Here is an 18,249-nt window from a genome sequence, read left to right as displayed (position 1 = left end):
TTAACTTCCCTTGGCTTTGCCTTGGCCTTTTAACTCCTCCAACTGATTATTACCTAATTTCTAAAGTCTCCCAAATGGGCCATTAGCTCTTAAATACATTTCTCCTGCTGTTTGGTATATACCCGAGAAACAGTCGGCTGCCAGAGAGATAACTGGTTTGGAAGTAGCTCTTTCTGGGAAAAAAAAGGTTAAAGAAATGCCAGATTAAATTAAGTTTGCAAAATGAATCATGGCTTGAAATATGCCCGATACATGAGTAACTAAGACATCACACATAATTTATTTTTTTTCTATAAAAGAGGACTGGCACCAGCGCGTATGCAAGCATATGTGCCCTTGTAAGCACCTGCAACTCCTGCTGCTTCCAATCCATAACAGCACTCATGCAACCAGGCAGTCATCTAATGTGCTAAACTAGGAAACCAAGGAGAAAGGCTCATGGGATCAGGTCCTGTACTCCTGGCACAGTGACCTTCCCACTCTGCCTCCACAGCTAAGCCTAGAAATCATGAGCCAAAGGCAGAGCAACCTCAGACCACAAGAAAATCAGTAGCATTTGGTCCAAGTATATGAACTGCCCTGGGCAACGCTACATTCACTGACCAAACTAGCGGTATCGTCCACTGCCAAGCGAGAAAAGCAAAAGATCATTTGGCCTTTCTCAGCCATAGAGTACATTTTCCTATTTTCTTCTTACTTTACAAAATGATGTAGGGCATGAGACTGAAATAAGTCAGTGTGCCTAAGTAAAAACTCTTTGTACTAACCCACTCATCTGCAAGCTATTCATGTGAGACAGAATAAATGACTACTGGCCAGCAGTATCTGCACTGCAGGAACTTTGAATATGGAGGTGTTGAATAAATTACATGTTTCTACACAAAGAAAATAATACTTAAGGTATAACAACACTTCAAATTTTTCAGCTAAATTCAACTAATAAAACTTTAGTATAGGCAAACGCTCCCATTTGTTTATGCAGCAACTTCTTTGTTCTATTCCTTTACTTTTATAAATCTTTCTGACTCCCTCCTCCTCTTTGGCTGTCTCAGTTTGCTTGCTTCTTTTCAATGCAATCATCACCTCTTTCTGAAAAGAGGCTACCCTGTACTAGTTTTACCTGGTTTGCTGGAAGGGCAACACCTTTATGTTTTCTGCCCTTAGGAAGGACAAGAGATGTGGTGTCCTTTGAGATAAAAATCATTGTCTGGTATGGCCCAGTATAAGTAGATCTGCAGAACTTTAATTAACATACTAAAATCAACATCCTCACTAGTGTTTTCACAGCAAACAAATAGCTATCTATCACTAAGAAATTATCAATTTCCTATTTCCATAATTTTCCCCTGGAATAAGCCGCATATACATTGTAGGTACTTCGGCCACTATGACCTTTATCATCAGAGGCAACACGAAATCGCAAAGCTGAAAAACAGAGGACTCTGTGATCAAAGACTTTTAGTTATTTTCCAGAAATGCCTTTTTATTTAAGAAATCTGCTTTATAACTTGTTCTGACAAATGTCACGGCTGGAGAAATTCTTTCTCTAAGGGAAGATATACTATCTATAGGATAGTTTTCTTTCTCTGTATTTTTCAGGCAACTAGATTCATCAAATACAAACTCCTCTTTGATTTGTATGTCTGCATGTTCAGCACAAAGAAATGAAATACAAGAATGGGAAAAATTACAATACGCTTTATCTATAGGTAACTTTTTGGCATATAAGTATCATCTGGTGTGATCAGCTGGAAAGTGCTGAGGTACTAGCGTAGAACGATGTGGCAGAAACAGGATTTCCCACCGATAAAACTGTGCTTATTCTATTCTTCATGCTGGCCACCACATTGGCAGGCACATCAATACCCCAGCAGATGGTTTTGAGTAGGGACTGCCAAAACACCGCATGCAGAAGGTTGCCCTTCATGGGAGGATTTCAACTGAGGAACACCTGCCTCTTGAGAGGTCATGGTACCAGCTGAAATGTTGCAGGACATCACCCAAAGCAGAAGTAATTGTAAAAATAACATGTGCTGGACAGAACTGAGAATACAACTTCCCTTCCTTAGAGAAGACTCCAAGGAACCAGCAGCAACCAAACCCTGTGACACAGCTCAGTTTTCCTCTGACTGGGTTACAAATGCCTAGGTAGCTAATGGGCCTGTGACTCAAGGCTCAGTTTGGCGAAGGGCCACAACACAGATCTTCTGAACTTACAGTGGCGAGGACTGAGGCCATTTGCAATTTCAAGTGGGGTTTCAAGAGGATAAGCTTAGTCAGCCTGGAAAGGACAAATACAATTACAAAATCTGAGCAAGAACAGTCAATAAGGTCTTGTTTACAAGAAAGCCTCTGAATAACTTTTGTGCTCAAAGTTAAAAGGTTGTTTGAGTTCTTCCCTGAATCAGGACTGAATGCCAAAAATATCATACTTAGGGGGTGATGCGAGGTTGCCAGTTGACCTCACTTGGATATGGTACCACCTTTTGCAAGTTGGTTATTTATTCATTAATACACTGATAAACCTGAAAAGAAGATGAGGGCTATACTGGAAAACATTTAAATGCATTTTAATCTGCAGGAATCAGTAGTAAGCTGTAGTCTCTCCCTCTGAAATGGACCTGATGCCACGTTCTGAACTCTAGGTGCCGTATTTTTGTCACCTTCCGCTATTTTGGCTGTAGCATTCTCAAACTGCCCAGCCACCCAACTCAAACTAAGGGCGTTCAGCACTTTTAAATCCTCAAAGAGAACCACTGTCTTTGTGGTTCTCATATAAATCTGAGAAAAATATTAGTCTTACCATTGAAGGATGATGCTTTAGGTAACCGTATGCTTTATTCTGAAGTCAAATAGCTGCTGCTGAATTACAGTTAGCCCCACAAGTATATGGAACATTTTAAACCATAAAGGTCTGTACTTGATGTAGTAGAGATTAAGTAATTTTGAACAATATGTGTGAGAAATGCAAAAAGCGTTATTTGGTGACTTACCATTTTAAAAGGCCCAAGACAACATTCAAAAGTAATCTGACGTTCACAGACTCCATGCTCATCTCTTTGGTTAGGCTACATACCATTATTACTGGTAAACAGTAAGATTTTTTTTTAAATAGTCTTTACTATTGAAGACAAATCTATGATGTTTTAATATTTGGTTTGTATTTCTTCTCCCACTTGTGAGTTTTCCCAATCCAGTATTTTTTAAAAAAATCAAAGTATCATTTGCTGATAAAAAAGGCATGGTAGCATATTTCCAATATATACAGTATTGAAGTCCAGGTCAAAGTAAATCAGCTATAAATTAGTGTATTTCACATATAAAAATGCTCTTTTGTGTTTACATTTTAGGCCACAAACTAGTCTCAAACTGTTTAAAAGTAGGCACTTCAAACAACCTACACTTGGCCAAAAATAATATCCATCATTTTTTGGTTACTGACTAACTCCGACAGCACTTCTCTTTGTAATATGCTTATCAGACCAATATGCACAGCCGATCATTGGGTATTATCAGCCTGAAGGAGAAACTGAAAATAGCTTCAGTCTTCCTTGTTCTTCCTTATTCCCCTCGTTTCAAGCAAAGACATGACATGTACTTGAAGACAACAGTTGGAGTTTTCCTCCTGAATAAGCCCCAGCAGCTGCCTCTTGTGCTTTTGAAACAGCTTGTTGAACCATTTGCACCACTTTAACTTACAGGAACTGTTTCTTTGGTCACACATTGTTTAACCATGAAACACGATGGTCTGGGAGTGGACAGTATTCTTCTTCATCCTGAGCTATGGCAACCCTCACAGGTTATTTCAACACCTGGCCATATGTGTTGATGCAGACCCCATCCTATTTGTCCCTGAGCTGATAATATTTGTCCCAACGGTGCTGGCTATTTCAACAGGCAGTTAATATCTGCACGAAGCCATGTAATTATTTCCCTGAATATCCAGGATAAGGAGGGGGTGGGGGATACTGCATCGAAGTCTGTGGAGTTGGAGTATAAGGTGGAGGTAGGTCAGCTGGGTACTCCATTTCGTATTCGTAACTGTATGGTGGTGGAGCCACTGAAATGGGAGAAAAAAGAAGACATAGTTAAAAATCTTTTTTTCAGATGCAGGCCCCGAAGTATTTTCTAGCTGACATTCAGGCTTCCATGCAACAGATGTAAAGTTTCCTGGCAATGCGCTCACTTTTTTTTCAGACTGTCATTATACAGTGACTTCATGTCAATGCAAGTCCTTGCTTATTGCCCTTTCCTTCACTGCTTAGCTGTGTGCCCATTGACATGTTGGGCTGGTAACAGTGTTTGAATGGCCATATGGCAGATGATACCAAGGTGATGTGGCAGAGCTAAACTTTTTCAGGGAAGGAAGGTTGGGTTTTTGTCAGATCCATTCCCTTCTACACCCTTCAGCAGCAACATGGATTCATGTCATCTCAAAATGGTGGGGTAGCCAGGGCTTTTGCTGATCTCCACAGATCTCTCAAACACCCTCTGGATCCCGACGAGATGTGTGACATGCCATGCCATGCCAAACACAGCAGCATCACACCTCCCAGGACAAACACCAGACATCTTCCCAGGACATTCCCATGTCTCGGGCTGAGGAATAATGGAGCTTTCACTTGTTCACCCCAATGGAGACATATGAGGAGAGCCCAGTGTTTAAAATCTGGGTCAGGCATTTAGGAAATAACAAAAATATTCACAAATAGCTGAAAACATTTTCTCAACTACTTCTACTAACCTTAGAGAAGAAGGATTAATTCAGTGATCAAAAAGACAGTAAATGCTGCAGAATGATAGCATGGTAGGAACTGAAGGCTCCATATCCAGATCCCATTAGAGTAGTCTCTACAAACTTTAAGGTCCAGAGTCTGCTCATGTCTCTGTTTATGTCACTACGGATGCTTTCCTAACCCCTCCCTAGATGTCTCAAGCAGACTGGCAGTGAAACAGCACTTGAATAGAGAGGAAACAGAAACCTAGGATGTTTCTGATGGGGGGAAGAGACTCAAATCCCCCAGTGTGCCATGAAAAGCACTCCCTGCTTTCTGAAAACCTGGCTGCTGCTGTGGCTGAGGCCAAATGAAGGGCATTGCCTCGCTTGCCGTTCCTGTCCAAAACAGGTAATGGCAGCAGGGAGGGTTGGTCACAAAACCTGCAGCTGAAGGCAGGTCAACCAGAAGCAGTAACTTCATGACAGCAGAGAACACAGAAATCATTTCAGAGCTTCCCCATCCTCCCAAAACTGCTGCTGCTGAGAGGAAGAACTGCTCGAACTAATGTTTGCACCAGGAACTGGGAGCGTGCAGAGTCAAACTGCCTGGAGGTGGAGAGATAGGGGTGAGTCATTGCAGGAGCATGATTGGGGAGGAAAAGGCTACAGCCCTGGCATCTTTATTTTGCTCTTGCTTTTACAGCTTGCAGTGACTATTAGATTCTGAAGTAGCTCTTCAGCAATTCATAGTTGAGAATATTGCAGTTTTCTTTCATTACTCATCTCTCTATGCAAAACAATGTTGCAATGGTAAGGATGATTATAGATGGTTTTAGTTTAACTGGAAAGTAAGAGCATGAGGGAGAAAACAGACACTGAGAGCAGTGAATGTGATAAAGGAACACATAATAAATATAGCATAGCTTTCCTGTAAGTATATATAATGCACCTGGGGTTTGCTGCAACCTTTGCAATAGGAGGGAATATAAAGGCAGGGGATGTCTAAGAGTGGGTTGAGGGGACTTCATCCATGAAACACCATTGCCTTTTATTACAGTGAACTCTCAAGTTATCCCAAGGCAATCACTCCTGGATTTGTAATTAACAATATCACTGAAGCAGAGACATAGCTGCATTGCATAAACACCGTTATGCTGCTTCCAGGGTCAGCTTTGCTCTTCAACAATGTGGCCACTTTCACATGATGGGGAGTCCAGACAAATGAGCCTTGCAGATCCCAGCTGGCTCGGTGCAGATCCACCTTTGGTGCTCCTGTACCCCAATCCTAGACTGCCACGAGTTGACAATTGTGGTGCACAGAGAGTGGCTCTGCACAGAGCTAGCACAGGTACAGCCTGATGTACCAGTACCCATGCACTATGGTCACAACTGCACTGGAGCAGACCCATGAGGGGTCTCTGCTGTCCCTTGGGGTGCCCCAGAGCCTGTGACAGCTTATTAGCTTAGTGCCTGATCTGACTTAGGATTATTAGCGTATTAGCACCTCCCCTGGTGCTGCCCTGCACCTAAAAAACCATTACACCAAAACAATGTTAACCCACAGACAAGCCTGCACTGAGCACGTCCAACACTCAGCTAACTTTGACCAAGGCACAACGGGCATCTCTGCACCATGCTCCAAGTTCCTATCAGTTCAGGCATGGTGCCGGGCAGATGCAGATAGCTAGCTTGGATCCAGCACCGCATGCCAGCTAGCAGTCCCTCCTGGGACACACAGGAGAGAACACCCTGCAAAGACACCCGTGTGTCTTTGCAGAAGTCATCTGGGATCCTGCAGCACCCAGCAGGGCTTGTGGGCTCTGGCCAAGTACCAGCCAGATTGGGCTGCGTTAGACTTTACATGGCACCACCTGAAGCCTTTGCGCTATGGTCCACAGACCTTATTGCCCAGGTTTTCCTCTCTCTGTGGTATGCATGACACCCATTATATCAGGCACTGAAAGGGAGCTGACTGCACGTGAACAAGAGCAAATACAAGAATGAGAACACAAAAGAAGAACAACTGATTCGTTGCCAGAGAGCCTCTGCCACAGGGAGAAGGTCTATCTTGCACAATGCAGCACCGCCCTGAGCAAGGTCTCAACATGCTACTGCGGGCACCGCAAGCCATACAGCTGTGTGAGTATGGCACCTGGCCAGATCTCATTAGCCCACTAAGTAGCTGAATAAATTAGCCCAGGCAGAGTGCTGCACTGACGAACACTGCACGCGCTGAGCTGTCTCAGCAGGGAGTCGTGCTGTTCCCCTCCAGACTGAGAAGAGCCTCCTGCTGTATTCACAACCCCCATTTACTGCGGAGCTGTAACTATCCAAAGATACACTCCTATCATAACACAGGCACTCTTGCAGGGGTGTCATTTCGCTTCCTTACCTGGGTACGTGCTGATAGTGTTGATGTGTGTAGTTCGGATGACCCCTACTCGAGTCCCACGGTTGTTCTTCATGCACATGCAGATACAGATGGCAATCCCGGCAATCACTCCCATTATAAATACTATACCGAAAACAATTCCAGCTATCGCCGTGCCTCTGCAAGGGGAATGGAAACATGCAGTCAGTCTCAGCCAAATAATGTTTACAAACCAAAATTCTTTTCTCAGGAGCAATCCCCATTTGAGAAAAAAAGTGCATATTGATTACTGAAAATGCTGCAGATTTTGATCCGTCAGGGCATCTGAATAAAAGAAATGAAAGATCTCTGAGACCAAAATGAGAAACTCTTTCAAAGTCGCCTTTGCAATTGTGCCAGGTCACTCTGCTGATTCACCGTATATTAAATCCTCCCATTCCAGGGCCATCTGAATTTAACAACTTTTAAATATTACCAAGAATAATTTCTTCCCTTTCCCCTCATCACACAAGACTTTTTTTTCCTAAAGGCATTGGTATGATTTTCTTTTGAAAAGGAAGAGTAAGTTATCCCCAGTAATATATTCCAGAAGCATCCTGAAGTGCCTGCATGCTGTGCTTCCACAGGAATGGTTTTGTCATTGTTTTATCTTAGGTCAAAAAGTCCTTCTGCTGTGCTTCTGAGCCCACAGATTAAGGAGAGCCTCCTCTTCTTGAGGATGAGCAGCAAGAAGCAAAACGAATGCCCACTCTTTCACACATCTGCTGCTGCAGCCAGCACAAGTATTTGAAGCTTAAACGATTTCGTTTAAAACTGTCCAGAGGAAAGAATTTAGCTCAGCCCCTGAAGTAATGAATCAGGCTTTCCTTGAAATTATATAGAGAAAGGAAAGGAAGCCTTATTGCACTGACACACAGGAGAAAAACTTCACCAAGAGGCACTGAAGAGCTCCCAATAACATTGGAGGGCAAAATCAGCCTTTCTGATCAACCCTAGTTCACTCAGGTTTGTTGTCAGGCAGAGGCAGTGAAGCATATGTTATATGAAAGATGGTATTTATAGCCTACCCTTTTATGAAAAAAACCAGTGACTTGTCAGAACTATTCTTACAATGTGCATCTCTTCATCTTCCAGCAAAGGTTTCAAATAGCAACCTTGCTGACAACTTTTTTGCTGGACATTTTAATCAATCCAAACTAATAGTTTGTCAACATGAATAAGCTCCACTAGGAATTATTGCAAAGTAGAGAATAAAACAGGCACTGCAATACTACAAAGACAAATGTTAAAAGGATTCTAAACCATAGTTTAGCTTCCCCATACAAACGTGGGAACACATAGAAGGCCTGATTTTCAAAATGCCAATAGCGTATTGGCTTCCAAAAAGTCAACGAGAGTCAGGATGGACTTAGTATTCAAAAAATCAGACTTTCTATTTAGGAACCTAAATATGAATTTAAGAGCCTCGTTTTAGGCCCCAACTATTCAGGAACGTGGCCAAGATTTGCAGTACAATTACTGAATTGTATACCATAAGTAAACACAGACAATTTGCTGTCTCACTAAAATACACTGCCAGGGAGCTAAATTGCTCTCTGCTGTTATGTAGCAATGAAGGAAGAGTGTGCAGGGAGAGTAAACCATTTAATATTTTGCAGAATACATAAAGGCCTAATTTACAAAACCCTAGCTCATGGCAGCAAGCACCTGGCCATAAAACCAGTAGCTCACAACACTGATGTGATCAAGTCCTTTGGTATTAACCACCACGAGTAACTGAGAAACACCTCCCCACCCCCTTCACATCCCTGATAGTTTGCATCTAACAAAAAGAAAGTCTGATGCTCTTGGGAGATGTGACCAAGACACCTCCAGTTTTCCCATCCTGCTGTCCCCGGGAACATCATCACTATCTTGAGAAATACTGCTGTATGAGAAAACAGTTTGATTCAGGAGACACTGTAACACAATACTGTCTTCATTCCAGAAAGTTTTCTTATAATATCACAATTAAAAAATCAGGCATAATGCACAGTACCCCCATTATAAACAACAGTGAATCACTACTGCTTTTGCTACGTCCTTTTAGTGGATGAATTGCTGTGCCCGTTGCTGGGAGCACAGCATCGCAGAGTCGCAGGCAACTCTGTTAACGCTGAAATAATCCCTCTCCCAGGTGGAAGAAGCAGACCTGCTGCTGACCACTGCTGACCACTGGCCTCAGGTCCTGCATTGCATTTCTGCTTTGTACACAGTTCACTGCTGCCCAGCTCCTCCATCCCAGGTATGGTCTGCCTGGCTGATCTGCTCAAATCCCAGAAACCACAACAGTTTCTTCTACTTCTAACCGGCTGCACCCTGAGGAAAACACAACCTCCATCCTAAAGGCTGAGAGAAATGGGTAACACACAGCACAAGTTACCTTCCCAGTGCTGAACTGAAAGTTCTATATTAATAAAGCCTATTTTAAACATGATTTAAAAAGAGTTTGTCTTAGCTGTCTCCAAAGGCAAAGGTGTCCCATTTGTTCCGAAGTGGTCAGCCAGATGCCATTTGGTCACCTGCCCTGAGCAATGGGTTGCACTCTCATGCACCAGTGCTGACCGGACACCCCAGCCTCACACCTGAAGCCCACTTTTGCCTTCTGCATGAACAGCAACTGCTCCAAAGAAATATCGCTCCACTAATTTAAATGATGATGACGTGGCACTTTACATAAAAAGTATCCATAAGGAAAGGAGAAAAGATGACAAAAGGTCTGATACCATCTTGAAAACGAGTTTTCACCTTTCCTGAGACATTAAGCAGATACTTATATACCTGCCAGCTTGCTTTGGGTGACAGAGCTGAGATCCAAGGACTCACTTGCAGTCCTACAGCTTTTCCTAGTGACCCTTTGTCAGTGTTGGCTGACTGGCACTATCTTGCCTCTGCAAAGAAACAGCAGCAGGGCAAGACACAGCTGTAGAAAGCCCCTCTGTATCTGCCTGCACCTGAAATTCAAAAAAGGTTAAAGTCCACTGGCAAAACTTCCAAGTTGGAAAAGGCCTTTCAGCACAACTATACTGGAAAGCAAAAACCACTTCTGCCAGGCTAGCAAACCCAGGTCAGTAAGCAAAATAAGGAATATCCGCTAAAGCATTCTTTTGCTGGTCCCCACCGTAGCTCCTGCTGGTATAGCCATGAACCAGAAACAAAAACGGTCACCAAAGAAAATATTCACCAGCTTAGCTTTGCTGAAAAAACAGGTAAGTGCAAGTCTTGCTCACCATTCTGAAATCAGGACAAAAAGCGGTTTAAATAGCTAGACCCACCGCTGCTTGTGGATTCAGATTTTCACACTGCAGTGGTAAATTTAGACCACCTACGGATGGTTACGCAAAGACAGCCTGAGGTACAGAGCAAAAGATGTAGGTCACTTTTTCAATCCAGTTACAGCCTGACTGAGTACCAGCAGAAAGACACTCGTTGGTCTTGGTGGGCTTCAGATCAGACCCAGTGCCACGCATGCACAACTGTTCCAGGAGTCAAATTTGTGTTGAAAAGAATCTGTTTGAGAGGATTTCAGGAGATGTACTTTCCCAAATATATATGAGAGAATATATATAATGCTGTACCACTCTCTGACTGTGAGTCAAACCGTAAACCCATCCTGATTCAGAGACCTGCAGCCCCTGCCACTCACAACAGACCCCAGTAAAACTAGGAGCGCTCTGCCCCTGAACATCAGGCTGCACCTTCTCAGCACCAAATCCTGGCAGGACAACAGTCATGCAGTAGCTGTTCTGGGCACACAGCACAAAAATAAATGCTTGCTCTTTTTGTGGAAAGCCTATGGTATGACTAGAACGTACGAAGAAAAATAAGCAAGTATTTTTTATAAAATGGTGAGGTTTGTCTTCGTGCTATTAGGGAATTTTTGAAAATAAATATCCTGTAAGTAAATATCCCTTATTTTATATTTAAAAAGTGCTTGCTTTGTCTTTCTTTCTCTCACTGATATTTTAGACTTCTGTATAGAGCCACAGAGGGATACAGCGATTTTTCGTGCTATCAACACTGTAGAGCTGTTCAAGGGAAAGTGCCTAGGAGGAAAAGGACACTGTAAAGCAAAAGAAGACCTAGAAACCACACATCAGAGTCACATAGCAACTAGGAAGTTTGAAATAAAGAGAAAACTTTGAAATGGAACAATCTGAAGGAAAACATTATGCAGAGTCCTTTAGAGAAGCAAAGCCAATGAAGAGAAAAAGACTGCCACAGAAAAACAATACACAGAAAAGTAAAGATGGAGAGGGGGGAAAAGTTATTTTAAAGCTGTGGAAATGTCAAGAGACATTGTTGTGTTAAAATTCAGATATTCAAAGCAGCAGCTTTCCACCTGCTTTTAGCAATATCCCGCTGGAAAGAATATAAATCTCAGTCACAGCTTAACATTTTCGGCCCAGGAGAACCCTGTGCAGGGGATCAGGCCTTTTGCTGGGTGGCACCGAGGCCTTGGCAATGCTGGAGCCAGGCAGGGCTCCCACTGCAGCTGAGTGCAGCTGAGGTGCCCTGCATCAGAGAACCCACCCCTCAGGGGAATCGGTAACTTGGGTGTTTTACACAAGTGGCAGAAGCGTCACCAGCGGTTGTTCCAGCCTGCGACGGCTAGGGTTGAGATGACTGGAGAAAAGGAGAGAGACTGAAGAGCAGCCCTGCTCCTTCGGTTCTTAATGAGTGGGAATGGAGTTCATTTAGTGCCCCTTCCCCCTCCAGAAGTCTACTACTTTCAGAGTTAGGCAAACAAAGTGGATGTCAAACTTGCTCAAGATGAATACTGCGTCCGCGGTCATCTCCACTTTGGGGACAGTGCATCTTGGAGGCCTAAAAATCTTATGGCTCAACAGGTTAGTGTTTCATGAAGGAAGAATGATTACTAAATAGGCATCAATTTTTAAATGCATTGCTAAAATTTGGGAGCCAGGTATACATGGCCTGCGCTGCTGTATGGCAGGGACTTTGTAGTCCATTGGCCTCTGTTCTTCCTTCTTGGCTTCTGCCCTAATTTCACACATAGTATGGCGTGGAGCATAAAACTTTGCTGGGGAGCCTGGTTTATTAGTACAAAACTGCAAAGAAAAAACCCTTCAGTCAGCTTTTCCAGAAAGCCCACAGACTGTAATGCAAAATGTTTTAATCCCACCACCACCAAGACAGTCCCTCCTGAGTCTGTCCCCTCCTCCCCTGCTTCCCACCCAGGGACCCCCAGCAAAGTGCATGTCCCAAAAACTCCCCGCATCACTGCTGCCGAGGGATGCTGTGCAGCATGTCCCCCTGGCCTCCTCCTGCCTCTGAGGTGGCCTCAACATGGGGGCACACACAGGTCTGGCTCCAGTTATGCATCAGGGCAAGTCAGGCAAGGCACAGGGGGACAGATGCCTGCCAGCCCGGCCTCACTGCACCAGAGATCTCTAGCCACATCCTTGCATCCCAATGCTGCTTCAGCCTCCCCCTAAAACCCTCCTGCTGAGGCTTGGGTTGCCCTCCTTGCCTCACGTTAGCACTCATGCGTCCACACCTGCACCTCCTCAGTGTGCCAGGACAGCCTCAGCTGCTGGCACCATTCGGATGGTTTCCATTTTCATGTCCTCCCATGTCCCAGCTGGGCAGCACCCCTTGTCCCCTGCGTGCCTCAGAGGGAGCGGGTGCTGCCCGATGCTCTGCTGGCTGTCCCTGCGCCCACGACTCTTCAGCTTTGGGTTGTGCGACCCTCACACCCCTGCCCTTCTTGCATTTGTTGTCCTTCACAAGCAGATGGTTTCTCTCAGTTCCTGTTTTCCTTTAGCCCTTCCCCTCCCTGGAACACCTTTAAAGGCTTTCTTAAACTGGACAAGCCACCAGGGGAAAGTAGCCAAAAAGACACCTCAAAAGGAGCATAAGAAAAGGGAGAAAACTTTCTCTCCTGACCTCCTTCAATGATTTCGCAGCTCAACAACTTTCTGACCCGGACAGGTTGGTTTGTTTTTCTAACTGTATCACTCCATGGATTTCTCCTCTGCAAACCTGCCCAGCCTCATCCTGAGCTCATGTAAATTTTAGCATCCACAGCCTCATGTGGCAAAGAGCTTCCCAGCTTAATTACGTATCTGAAGAACTGTCTCCTCTGATCTATTCTGAACTGAACACCCAGTAATTTCACCCGAGCCTCCTAGCTCTCAGCTTGTCAGCACCAGCTACCCCTTCTGCACTGCCCATGATTTTACAGACCTTTAGCATCACGACCAGCAGCCAACTCTTCCCCATCCTGCAGAAGCCCCGTCCTGCTTGGCTGTTCTGTGTACAGGGACCGCTTCATGCCTCCGATCACCCCGGCCACCCCTCCTTGCACTTTTTCTCATCCTCTTCTGTTGTTTTCTGAGAGCTGCAGCAAAAGCACGTATGACACAGAGGCACAGTAATGTTTGCTGTTTTCTTCTCTATTTTCCTCTTAAATAATCCATGGTATTAGATCTGTTTTTTCCTGACAGTTGGGAACTGAGGTTTTATGGCACTATTTACCATAATACCAAGTCTCATTTCTGAGAGGTAATGTCAGCCCAGAGTCCATCAATTCATGTGGGAGAGGTTTTTTTTCCCTATATACATTACATAGTGTTTATGGGCCATGCATTTCCCGCCATGGCACCTGGACTCATGTTGTCTACCGGAGGGGACAGGCTAAAGCCAGCACAGGTGAACTTAAGCAACCAAAGCCCAGCTCGCTCCGTAATACTGTATCAATTTAGAAACTATTATTGCAGAAATGACAGAGCTCCACAGCAGAGATGCATTTATATTGGCATAAAGGTCTTTTCATCCTGCAATAGCTCACGTTAGCAATTTTACAGCAATTTGACCGAGTATGGCAAGGAGTTGTTAGAAGCATGTGAAGATCAGTATTCCCGCTCTGCCTTCACTACATTTCATTACCATATTAGTGCAAGAAAGATGTACCATTCTCAGTCTTCACTTTGCTCAGCTGATCTCTTCCATCTCATCATCTTTCCTAATTTCCAGTACTTTTTTAGTTCTCCAATTAATTTATTGCCAACTCTCTGTATCTATGATTTGCTGGCACTGCATCTCTAGAATAATATTAACAACAATGCCATGCAATACATTTTGGAATACTACAGCTAATACTAATAAATACCCTTTAATTTTTTCCCCTTTCAGGCATTCAAACAGAAGCTGATACGGGATTTTTTAAAACTCATTCTCTGAGATAAAATAATATTTAAAAAATCAATGATCTTTGATTTTCTGATTCAGCCATTGACCTTTTGAAAAAAGTACTCTTTGGACTCTTCATCAGACTTGCTGTTACTTGGAGGGAGGAGGTGTTGGGCTATTTAATTTGGTTGGCAAACCCTGGTTTACTTGGACCGACAGCAGAAGTGTAGCAGGGTCACGCGCTGTTTTCTCCTGCCTCTGCCGGAGCAGGCAGACCCCCATTCCGGGGGGGTTTGCCCCTCTCCACGGTTGTCCCTTTATTTTCATAAGGACAAAACCCTGTGGTGCGTGATCCTCTAAGAGACTGGCTTTGCTGTCCAGGGCATTTTGGCTTTACGGACGGGGTATCTTGAGAACCCCGTGGCAAAAGCTGATGGAGGAGCGACTGAATCAGCCGGGGTACCCCATGGCTGAGCCAGCAGCCTTCTCACCACAGTTTTACAGCCCTGGAATGCAGACACCAGGGTAGTGTGGACTGAAAAGCCATCCAACTTGGGAATCAGTTAAATAGTCAGCTAGCTGCTGCCTCCTGTTTTAAATTAAATAATTAGTTTACAGAGTAGCAACTCAAATGGACCAGGTTTGTCTTTGAGGCTTTACTTTGCAAGTTGTACTTAGACAAAATTCCTACTAGTACTTCCTTTAAATACATGTTTTACCGTAGGGAGGAAGGAGATGATTGTCGGCTTCCGTAAACAAATCCTGCCTGCCTGTTAAAACTGGGCACAGACTGTACTTGAACAGTATTTCCCTTCTTTTGGTCCTACTTGGTTGTATTTAAGGTGTGTTGTTAACGATTAATTCCATCCAAATAGTTTCCTCTGTGCCATTCCCTCTCTACCTTGTTATATTTGCAAGATTATTAACTCAAGCACCAAAATATCCTGAGTAGCAGCTGTATAATGAAAAGGTCATCATCCCAATTCTGGACCTCCCTTCTCCCAGCTCCTTGTGGACAGGTCATCACTTTGAGACTGCTCCATATTGTTAAGCTACATAATCTTGCAAAGGGTTAAAGGATAGTACGTTCTGTCTTTTAGTATTGCCAGTGCCTGAGCAATAGGGTACCTTCTACAGCTTGTTGAAAGGCTGCTGAGCCACTGAAGCGTAACTGTGGCACACATGCAAAAGCAGAGAGAAAATCATATAAACTGCAAACCAAAAGGATGTAGATGTTTTATGCTTACTTCTTTTATGCCAAACCATACATTCTTCTCCCCAGCACACTGCCGGGGGTGCTGCTTGGCCAGTAGTGCCGCAAAATGCTTCAAATAAGCGATCCTGGAAAGGCCAACATAGCTGCTACAGTAAAGGGAGAGTAGAGAAAGCAGGCTCTTCCTCTAGCTGGTTCCCAAATTGCTTCCCCTGCCTGTGTAGGACAGGCCTGAGACCCTCCCACTGCCCTAGACAGCGGGCGGGAGGGATGGATGGCATCGCTTCCACCCTGCTTAAGACTCAGTACAGGGCTGGCTCAGAAATAATTTTACGGACAGAGGGAATGATGTATAGAAATATAGCTGGGAGGTACATGCCACAATATAGCAAGCACAATACTTAATACACAGTGGTGTTATTAACACATCATGGCTAAGCAAATACATTTTGATCAGTCCCAGCCTGTCCAGCATTTTCATCACATGCACACATACAGATGCTGGTTTTGAAACACTGAGTTTATCTGTCTGGCAGTTCAAAAATTTCAGAACATTGCCAGCATGTGAAAAAAACCCCAACAATGCATATTTAAATTAAAACAAGAGATTAAAAAAAGTCAGAAATACAGAAGTAATTGGGAGGGGAAGGAGAAGCGCTCTTTTTGACCTTTTATGTGAAAGAATTCTGATTAAGATATTGCAAGGTTTCCAGTTACCACTTTTCACCCTCATGCTCTCCTGCTGCTTCTCTGTCCTTGTTTTGCAGCAGCTCCTCTCGCCCCACCTTTCCCTCTCAGACATCCTGTGCTGTTCCCTGCAGTCATGACCTTCCCTCGCTCTGTAATGGGCTTCACATGCTTCCCTGGAAAGGAAACAGAAGCCATAATGCAATTTCCACTTTTCAAAATGTTCCTCATTGTGCTCAAGAATCCAAGGCCCAACCTGACATTGACTTAAATAGAAAATTATGGCACAATTGTACCTAATGCAGCCTTTGCTTTAATTTAGGGATTTTTATACTTTTTATGCCTGCAGTTTGCATTGCTGCCTGAGCCTGCCACTTAAAACACTTTTGGAATCAACAGCAAAGGGAGGGGCTGAAATTGCTGTCCAACTTCCAGCCCTTTAAGCATCAAAGCGTGCTAGGTCAGGACCATGTGGTGGGCTTCCAAGAAGACCACAGAGTTAGTAAGCCCCACTCATGGTTCACTTTTGGCAGCTGGGTTACTGGGTATAAACACTTTGGAGAATCCCAGGAATATTATCTTTCTGATAATTCTTAACATACTCTTTCTGACTGATTTTATTTATACCAGCTTCTGCAAACGCTTGACTTTGCACGCTCCATGAGCTCAGTGCAGGAGAATCCCGCAGCTCCCCTCCTGGGAAGCTCTTGCTGTAGGAGGCTGACTTACTATTCTGACTTCTGGACCTCTTGCCTGTCAGATCCCGAAATCTCTGAAAGATCGACAGTAAAACCTGCCTAGTTTTACCCAGGCATACATCTAGAGTGTATTTCTACCCAGCCTGAAGCCAAGCCTGTAGAGTCATGGTTGCCAGGAAGGTTGATAGTCCAGCACCTTTCAGCATGCCTGCTGCCTGCTTTGAGCCTGTAACAAACCCCGAAGGCAGCCACGCGTGATGTGATTTTGATGTGCCAGGGAACATCCTGCACAGGGCTGTTCTTTGGTCAGTGAAACAAGTGAGCAGGAACTAAGGTAAAGGGTCAAAAGACAGGACTCTTAACTCTTGCTCCTTGAGGCAGAGAAGCACCAAGGCAGGATGGAGGTGACCCACAGACTAATGAATTTTAAAAGAGAGAATTGTGATGGTTGTAGTTAAAAAGAGCAGTTCCTCACAACTGCCATGGCAATTGGCTAAACAGAGAAGTAAATGCTAGATGTGGAAACCAAAGGAGAGCTCTGCCACACTCCAGGATGTCTTCTGTGTCCTCCCTTCATTTTCTTGCTGTTGGCCTTGATGTCTGTCTTCATAGTTTCACACCACTCTTCCTGTTCCAATCAACTTCACTTGCAAAGTTGTGCACAGTGAAGGCTGGTCCTTACTGTATTTAATTTTCTCCACATAAGACTCTCCTTCTCAACAGCCTTGTGTGTGCCATCTAGCCACTACCCCAAGCACTGCAGCACAAGGTGTAGCTGCTGGCAGAGCTACGAGCTAACCATCCTCTGCTACCACATTTCCTTTGGCTGAAACAAACAAAGCAATGGAAGAGAATGAACTGGTTGTTGGCAGAAAACGCTCTACCCCTTAACATGACAATCACACCTTTTTATTGAAGTTTCTTAAAATAACAACAAAAACAACAATAACAAAAAAAAAAAAGTAGTAGCACTGTCCTGTCTATGTTTCATTTGGGTGGCAGGGTCAAAGAGGATAGGCATCAGGGTCTTTCCTCAGCTGTTAAGACCTGGGACCTGATTCGTGGACAAGGCATCCTGCAGGCATTTTCCACAAGCGCTTACGCTGGCACAGCAGAGACCAGGACCAGTTGGCTCAGGAGGGCAGCGCTGGAAAAGACTTAGACTTTCCCTCCCCATTCCTGGTGGCAGCACAAACTCATACCAAATGCAACTGACCATGTATCTCTGGCTGAAATTCAATGACTGAGTAAACTGAGGCAACAACACGTTATTTCCCTGACAGTTAAACCCTTTTCACGAGAGGGTTGTCTTTGAGAAGCAAAATGCCATTGAATATAACTTCAAGACGAGGTTAATATTTGGTTTGCT

The 18,249-nt window shown here is 44.1% G+C and overlaps 1 protein-coding gene across 2 annotated transcripts in view; it reads right to left on the bottom strand.

The window, feature by feature from the left end:
- Window positions 1–1,442: 1,442 nt before the first annotated feature.
- CYYR1 (cysteine and tyrosine rich 1) overlaps window positions 1,443–18,249 on the bottom strand; it is a 59,374-nt gene continuing 42,567 nt past the window's right edge. The window contains exons 3-5 of one of the 2 annotated variants that reach the window (XR_009484053.1): window positions 7,110–7,267; window positions 2,994–4,060; window positions 1,443–2,281 (exon numbers count right to left, since the gene is read on the bottom strand). Coding sequence is in view for 1 of the 2 variants with exons in the window: in XM_059819362.1 (XP_059675345.1) it covers window positions 3,927–4,060; window positions 7,110–7,267 (292 nt within the window). In the remaining variant the exon portion in view is untranslated. Of the gene's footprint in view, window positions 4,061–7,109; window positions 7,268–18,249 lie in introns of both variants that reach the window. The other variant, XM_059819362.1, reaches the window with a different exon arrangement.

The sequence above is a fragment of the Gavia stellata genome, chromosome 1, assembly GCF_030936135.1.
Source record: "Gavia stellata isolate bGavSte3 chromosome 1, bGavSte3.hap2, whole genome shotgun sequence".
NCBI lineage: Eukaryota > Metazoa > Chordata > Aves > Gaviiformes > Gaviidae > Gavia > Gavia stellata.
This window is presented reverse-complemented; position numbering and strand designations above follow the sequence as displayed.